The sequence below is a fragment of the Siphateles boraxobius genome, unplaced genomic scaffold (genome assembly GCF_051911475.1).
Source record: "Siphateles boraxobius isolate OS27281-9 unplaced genomic scaffold, OSU_SipBor_1 77, whole genome shotgun sequence".
NCBI lineage: Eukaryota > Metazoa > Chordata > Actinopteri > Cypriniformes > Leuciscidae > Siphateles > Siphateles boraxobius.
Window position 1 is genome coordinate 11,201,108 of NW_027509205.1, and position 8,584 is coordinate 11,209,691.

Consider the following 8,584-nt stretch of genomic DNA (forward strand, 5'->3'; position numbering starts at 1 on the left):
TCCTACAATAGTTAACTGATTTTTGTCACATAACGTCAGTGTTGCATGCTAAATTCAGCAAATGTTGTCTAGCTATGTTTTTTTTTTTTTGCTCAACTTTTGGCAGTTAGATCATTATGACATTTTAAAAAAAAGATGTTAAATATCGCAGTGTAATGCATTGCATTGTGAGTAGCTCATTGCAGCTCATCTGGGTATTCCATGCATTTTTTACTGCACATGGTATGCATGCTGCAAAAAAAATTGTTTGGGTAGTATTATTGTACGCTATGCAGAACATTGGTTTTCTCTCTTTGTGCATAAAGGAATCAGTCAATCAGGTGAATGTTTGTGTGTGTTTGTGTGCAGGAACTGAAACAGCAGCTGGGTCACAGGCTGCAGCTGAATGACCTGCTCATCAAACCCGTGCAGAGGATCATGAAGTACCAGCTGCTACTGAAGGTGAAACTGAGTGCAACACAGACGCACACAAACACACATCACACACATTCTTGTGCACTCGTGGCTTATTCTATTAGGAGTGTTGGGGACCATGTCAAATCAATTCCACGTTGATAAATAAAAGTAGAACATCAAATTATTATCAAAATTGTAATACAGATGTATTTGATTTTAAGAAATATGTAATTAAACAATACTTTGAGGAGTTTCTGTTTTACACTATCATTCAAAAGTTTGGGGTCTTTTTTATGTTTTTGAAAGTAGTCTCTTATGTTCACCAAGACTGCAGTAATAGAAATAAAAACTACAGTAATACTGTGAAATATTGTATTATTACAATTATAAATCACTGTATATTTTAATATAGATATTTTTTTTTTCAGCAGCATTACTCCAGTCTTTTTTTAGGATCTCTTTACTGTCACCTTTAATTAATTTGATGTGTCCTTGCAGAATAAAAGTATTAAAAAAAAAAAAAAAAAACTGACCCAAAACTTTTGAGCCATAGTATATTTTTATATTCTGTCCTGGTTGGCAATTACTGCTTTAGAAGAAATTATAATTTTTGTATGCTGATGCCGTTGGTGTGAAACTTGTCACAATAACACCACAGACCTGTTACTAGTCACATCATATTAAGATCTTTTTATGGAAGAATAATGGTAAAATGTTGCCAACTGGTGTACTGTAAAATCTAACTGAAATCTCTAAGGTTCTCAGCTGCTTTGTAAGAGTAGAATCAGAATCACCCACATACATGTTCATGTTCATGTATTCGCCAGCTTACTGCACAGAATACACTTAATTAGTTAACACACAAAAAGCCATTAGTACAAATAGACCCTGAAAGAAAAATAGAACGTTCTAGAGCTCACGCTGTGTGTTTTGCGACAGGATTTCCTCAAGTACTACACTAAGGCTGGGATGGACACTGAAGAGCTCGAGGTATGAGTCACTCATCAGAAACTGTAATTGTTATGCAAGTTTTATATTTCTCAGGACCAGAAGAAACACATAATCCCACCAAGGAACATTGTGTGATACCTTGACCCTGCCAGCATGTGTTTTTTTCTTCCTTTTGGTGTCAGTTTGAGCCAGAAATCAGTAATACTGTACTTTCTCATAGGCTTTAATAAAGATTTGAGGTCTGTTTCCACACATTGCACTCCTTCTCTCTCTCTCTCTCTCTCTCTCTCTCTCTCTCTCTCTCTCTCTCTCTCTCTCTCTCTCTCTCTCTCTCTCTCTCTCTCTCTCTCTCTCTCTCTCCAACAGAAAGCAGTGGAGGTGATGTGTTTTGTTCCGAAGCGCTGCAATGACATGATGAACGTGGGTCGACTGCAAGGCTTTGAGGTATAGTGCCAGACTCAGGCTGTGGTTTAAAGCTGTCGGTCTGTGGAAATACTGAAAGTCACTCTGATCCACTAAAGCAGGGGTTTTCAAACTGGGCTCTGCAAGAGATTGCAAGAGGAAAAATTTGCATTAAACTGATCAAAAGTGAAAATGTGACAGTACAGACTTTTATATTGTAAAAAAAAACTGTTCGTAAAAACTACTAATTGTATTAGTAGACTGTAGTAGACTGACAGTAGACTGTTAGGTTATGGTTAGGTGTTAGGGTTCGGGTTTGTAGAATAAATTAACATGTAGTTGCCAAGTTACTTATAGTCAGTAGAATGTCTGTTGGGGGACCAACAAAATAAAGTGTTAGCAGATATTAATAAGACATTGACATGCAGTTGCAAAGTTAGTTATAGTTATAGAATGTCTAAAGTGGACTATCAAAATAAAGTGTTAACATATATATATATTATTATTATTATTACCTGTGTTCATATTTTAGAAAGGGGATCATCATATTTGGGGGTCCCAAGGGGTTTGAAAATCCCTGCCCTAAAACCACACGTTCTTTCTTTTTTCAGGGGAAGATCACGGCACAAGGAAAACTTCTCCAGCAAGACACGTTCACAGTCACAGAACAGGACAGCAGCTTCCTTTCCCGCACTAAGGAGAGGCGGGTCTTCCTATTTGAACAGCTTGTCATCTTCAGTGAGCCAATAGACAGGAAAAAGGGATTTTCTCTACCTGGATATATTTTTAAAAACAGTATTAAGGTGAGCTTTAGACCCCTTTAGAGGAAGTTATTATCACATAAGGTTTCCACATTACGTAGTATGTTTGCGTGTGTTAACATAGCTTCTTCTTTCAGATAAGTTGTCTGGGCGTTGAGACGTGTGTAGACGGTGACCCTAATCGTTTTGCCCTGACATCTCGGGGGGCTGATGGCAGCACGGTGCGATTTGTCTTGCACTCCTTGTCGCTGGACATCTGCAAGGCTTGGGTCAGCGACGTGAGTCAAATACTGGAGACCCAACGCAATTTCCTCAATGGTGAGACTCACAAAGTGAACACCATACACCCTGTGAATTTCAGTTCAGCCTCCAACCTCAGAAGCTGTTTTAGACTGATGTTCAAACCATTCATGGATGAAAATTGAAGTGATATCTAAACTCAGTGCTCATTTCACACATAGTCCTCAACAGTTACTGAAAGTAATAAACATTAGTCAAACTACCTTACATATTTAAATGACATAAAAATAAACAAAGCTTCGAGGGATAGAAGAACAGTCTGTTCAATGTGTCAAACAGTGTTCCTTAGTTTCAAACGTTAATTGTCAAATCATTGAAAATACTTCACAAATTTCCAGTGCAAAAAAGGAAAATTATTCTGAACATGAACTAGAAAGTCATTTTAACTGCATGTCCTCAAAGCCTTTTTATTGTTTGGCAAATTAAATATGGCTACTCTATTTGTTTTGTTTTGTGTGTTTCAGCCCTGCAGTCGCCCATTGAGTACCAGAGAAGGGAGAGCAAGAGCAACAGTTTGGGTCGTAGCATGAAGCCTCCCCTGTCAGCAGTGGTTGGTCTGAGGCCTCACTCCTCAGCATCTATCGACCGACACAAACTGCCCTGCCTGCGCTCCTGTAACACATCATTGCCCTCTCTCTACCTGCCCAGCCAGGTCCCCACTGATGACCACTCACAGCCAGAGGTGAGAGATTTCAGTCATCTGAGGTTTGCCTGAACCTCACGTACCTAGTTTTTGTGTGGTCATCTCCACTGTCAATCAGACCTATATTGAACAAATGGTAGCCTGTCGGAGCTGATGGCCTTGTAGGCAGTGCTCCAAAATGTACCACGGTTGGCTTCGAGTGACCCAAGTTCAAATCCCGGCTAGTGGTTATTTCTCGAACCCCCCCCCCCCCCCCCCCCTCTCACTTCGCTTCCTGTCCTCTCTCCAACTGAACACCAGAATAAAGGCAGAATACAATCAGAATAAAGGCAAAAATAAATAATTGAATCAACCTACATTAACATATACCAACAAAACTCATTTTTATTGGTAAATCAGGTAAAAATGCTCTTTAAATTAACAATTGCATGTTTTACAGATTAGGCTGAATTACAATCCTAAATGGTGCATAATATTAGGATTAATGCATCCCATATCACAGTATACATGAGAGGGTACTATTTTCAGTGGATTTTTAGTATGCATGCTTGCACTGTTTTTGCTGGTTTTCTCTTGACTTCGTCTTAATACATACTCGAACATACTTTTCAATCCCCAACAAAATGGTTCTTCTGGTCCATAGTAGATGTGAATTGGTGACAAAATAATACTATGCATTATTGATATTTAACTACAAATATAAGTATTACTCGTTAGTCTTGCTGAGCAAGAATGGCTGTTTTTGTCTCTTAAGACTCTTAAGTTTTCTAATCCCACTGTCATCATCTGAGAGGTCACAATCGTATGTGGTAAATGGATATAAATAACCTGAAAGATTTTGTAACCACTGTTTCTGTCTGATGTTTACAGTCAACACAAGTCCAGCGCTGTCTGGTGGACTCCAGACTGAATTCCCAGACGGTGTCTCCAACTCACGTGCAGCTGGCCTTCTCTGAAGAGCCGTCATTCTCCCAGGCACCTCTAAACTGCCAGGCGGTCTCCAACGGACTGTGTTCCTCTAGCACGCAAGGCTCACAGGTACTGTGCGTACCCGCTCACACAGGCTCACTTATTTGGTTTGCTCAGAATGTGGTCAGAGTTTTAAAAAAGAGGCCATGCTGCTCCCTCTGCTGGTATATTGTGGACATGCAATTACAATATACTAACATGGCCTTATTTGCAGGACAGGTGCATTGACTGAAGCTGAAGACTGAAGCTCTGGATTAATCATTTAATACAACTTGTTTTATTACAGATTATATTATAAGCAAAACAATTTGAGTAAAAAATTTGCATATTTCATTACTGACCTAGAAATAATCAGAGACAATTTATATGACAATGTAGAATTTAAAAATGTATTATTCATTTTACCTTGTTACTTCTTTGATCATACACAAGACTACAAACAAACCTATGGTTATGAAGTCTACTTTACTGAGGTTTTCCCTATTCTGAGACAGCGGCCCATTAAAACATCCCTCTCCGTCTGCAGCGGCGTCTAGCCCAAAATGAGCTTTGATGACAGCTCAACAATAGTTGTGCGTGAAATAGCTGTTTATCTGCTTTACTCAAGCCACTTCACAAACAGGAAGGAGACAGGTTGACAGAAGGAAGTACCAGATCCCTATCTAACGCCTGATTGTTCTTGCAGGCTGTTAGATCAGACTGGTGCTGGATCTGAGTGCTGTTTTGTCTTCAGTTCCCATGTGTTCCCATGTTATGTGCTTAATACTAACTACTTTTCATGCTAGATTCATTTTATAACCATCTACCATATCTAATCTAAAATAATCACTGCCATGATTTCATTTCTTCTGGCTATATTTATTATGGCAAGGGGAAAACCAAGGGTTTCTTACCTGGATGGGCCTGTAGTAGGATTTTGATTGTTATTTCTATTCCGATATTGGAGGTGAAAAACAGTCAAGGACAGTAATACCAAGGGACACCGAACATAATTAAGATCTTTGAGGTTTATAATAAGTGTGAAAGGCTTTTCAGAGTTTCTGTTCCGTTTTGTCTCTCATATTTAACAAGGATTCTGGGTCTGACAGGAGTGTTCAACTATATTATATAATTTTTGAAGCTCTCGTTATGATATTCAGTCATGCTGATTTTAGTCATGTCATAAACCCTGTTACAAACATATTACTCTTAATATCCTAGGCTGTTCCCGGTAATTAACTCTTCAGCCATTTTTAGACATAAGCTCGGCTCGCGACAGCTCATTATTCTCTGCTTGGGGAATAGGCGAGAATTTCTTTGCTGTCACGCATCACAAACCTTTATACATTCATGAATGAAGATTTCACATGAATTGTGTGGGAAAATTTTGATGGAAGCCTGTGAGAGTTAAAAAAGTTAAAAGGTAACTGAGATGTTGTATATCTCAACTTTATTTATGATCTAATAAATGGCTATGTCTCACATTATGACCTTGTATCTCGCAATTGCGACTTTCTTACAATTGTGACTATATATTTCGCATTTGTGACTTAGTTTCTAAAAAGCCGTCTACACAACACCGTTTTCAACTAAAAACTTTTTATGCATTTTGGCCCTTTATGCATGACAACGAAATGTAAATGTGACTATATCCCACAGGGTGACTTTATATCTCACAATTTCGACTTAACTTACAATGGCGACTTTATACCTTGCAATGTGACGATACTTCGCAATTTGATCTTTTATCCTTGCAACTTTATTTTTTGTAACTGCGTCTTTATATCTCACGATGTGACTGTGTTTTGCAATTGCGGCTTTGTTTCTCATGAATGTGGCTTTATATCTAATGATTGTGACTTTATATCTTACATTATGATTAATAAAAAATAAAAAAATCACAATAGATTAAAACAGGCTTCCATAGAATCATAATGTTAATAATGTGCTGTTGAGAAAAAGAAACCATCAGTGGCAGAAATGGCCTTTTTTCCCCCTCCACTGTGTCCAGATCTCAGGAGAGGGTGGACGCAGAGCTTCATCGAGAGAGGGACGCATGGCTGTTCCTAGTCCCTCCTCCACTCTCCAGCGCTCCAGGAACTTGGCCCAGCTTGATGAGGACGACCTGTGAATGGAAATGACCCTGAATCTGATGTTTGCATCAGAGCATGCCACAGTCTGGACTTTATTCACATCTGTTATCTTGTGGTATTCTTCCTGAACCTGTGACGTGAATTTCCTAGTGACTTTTTAAATTGTTTTACATCATTTCTTATGTTTTTTTTTTTGTCTTTTTACTAAAGTTGTGTTTTGTTCAAAGGAGAATCAACCATTCCTATATTGGGAGGTCACTGGACCAGGAACCAGAGTAAACCTTTATTTGAGGGTGTGAGGATGCGTTTGGGCAAGCGTGCATGTATGTATGTTTTTGAGTGTGTGTTTGTGTGCTAAATTCTGATGGCTTCATCCTTGCAGACATGCTGAACATTTTCCATCAGATGTGTTTTGCAGAGAACATACTGTATTATTACAAACATAAGAGAGTCCTAAGGGGGCTCACGCTGGATTTTAAAGGTTTCGCACTATCGGTGCCTCTTTACAGAAGCTGTCTTTCTATCTCCCACCTATATTGAAAGCTCTCGTGGGCTGCGTAAACTCTTATAAAGGAGCTAAGGGGAAACAGACTCTAAATGCAGCTAAATTTGTATATACCGTATGTAGCGGAATGATCTGTGCATGGAGACACGGACGCTTGACTTTCTCTTCGCTGATTGGGGGTTTGAATTCTCTAAGATCAATGAACTGTTGGACAAGGTGGACATAAGAGATCACACACAACGAGCTTTTGCCTTGTTGAGCAGGAGGACTCGCTCAAGGGAAGGACAGCAGTTGTTATGGTCGCATAATATTATTTTATCTGTGGTTTAATGACCGGTTTTAGCTTCTGCCGTCCCTTCCTCAATTGACTCACACTGCCTGGATTATTCTGCAGGTCTCTCGATACAAAATGAGGTTTCCAAATTATATTAGATGATGATGATTTTATGAATTATAATAACATTAATATTATTGTTGTTTTTATTATTAACTTAAGGCCAAAGGTAAAATGTTATATCATTATGTGCCAAGCGCAGGTGCCAGTAACCTTTACAGAAAATGAATGAATTATCAAGGGTAAAATGTAACTCAGTTTCAGACCATCTAAGACACTAACTTTTTGGGAAAATGTTCTCATAAAAACTAAGGAAAAAGCTAAAGATTTCCTTTTTTCTCTCCAAAGTTTAAAACAAATGTATTGTGTTTTGTTGTGTTGTTTTATTTTATTTTTGAAAAAGTATTTGTTAATGACAAATCATTAGTAAAAAGAGTATTGACATCGTTAATCGAGTCTGAAACATGCGGTTTGTCATAAAATGTTAGATGCCTCGCCAAAGAAGGGATGGAATGTGTTTGGTATTTGATGTTGAAGCATGATCAAAAAGCACTTTCGCTCCATTTAGCTCATTGCACATTCTTTCCAAGAGAGGGTGCCAGAGGACTTCAGCTCTGTATACACAACCAATCAGTCTTCTTTTTTTTCCTTCTTTTTTTCCACAGATCAATTTAAAACTTCAAATTCAAAACTCTGCACCAAAGCTCATTTGCTTTACTGTTGGCATGTTTCAGATGCATTCGCTTAAATATCCTTCAAATGATTGTAACAACCTTCTCTTGCCTTGACGTAATATTCAAATCAGCAGAAATCAAATTATTTGACATATCCCTGTATAAACTGAAAGCTTTCCTGTACTGCCTTTCTACAAATGTGGGTTTGAATCTTACATTGTTGCATGCTATTTTGAAGAACACCTCTAAATGATGAAGGAAATGATGTAGAGAAAGAATTGGACATGATCCATGTCTATGTGACAAAACCATTGTATTATATCAAATTAAACTAGTTCCTTTTGGAACGCAAGGGTGTTTTAGAACACACAATGTTTCCTTCTCTGTTGTTTTCTCTGTCGTTTGCTGTGGGATGTTGTTTAGGATGTGCGTTTCTGATATAGGGGAGACCGGGGCTAGTTGTCACATGTACATATCTCTCAAAGTAGGATTATTTCTGTTTCTGTATACACAAAAAGAGACCCAAGATAGTTTACTGAACACCATAGAGGGGGCATGTTGTCACACTGTATGGAGT

General features: G+C 38.3%; 1 protein-coding gene across 4 annotated transcripts in view; it reads left to right on the top strand.

Moving 5' to 3' along the window:
• The window catches only part of arhgef25a (Rho guanine nucleotide exchange factor (GEF) 25a), a 105,337-nt gene extending 96,961 nt beyond the window's left edge, over positions 1–8,376 (top strand). For all 4 annotated transcript variants that reach the window (XM_077219093.1, XM_077219095.1, XM_077219096.1 and 1 more), the window contains 8 exons: positions 349–441; positions 1,336–1,386; positions 1,714–1,791; positions 2,361–2,552; positions 2,648–2,828; positions 3,275–3,492; positions 4,324–4,491; positions 6,413–8,376. In XM_077219093.1, the coding sequence (XP_077075208.1) occupies positions 349–441; positions 1,336–1,386; positions 1,714–1,791; positions 2,361–2,552; positions 2,648–2,828; positions 3,275–3,492; positions 4,324–4,491; positions 6,413–6,532 (1,101 nt within the window). In that variant the 3' untranslated portion in view covers positions 6,533–8,376. The remainder of the gene's footprint in view (positions 1–348; positions 442–1,335; positions 1,387–1,713; positions 1,792–2,360; positions 2,553–2,647; positions 2,829–3,274; positions 3,493–4,323; positions 4,492–6,412) is intronic.
• Positions 8,377–8,584: the final 208 nt, after the last annotated feature.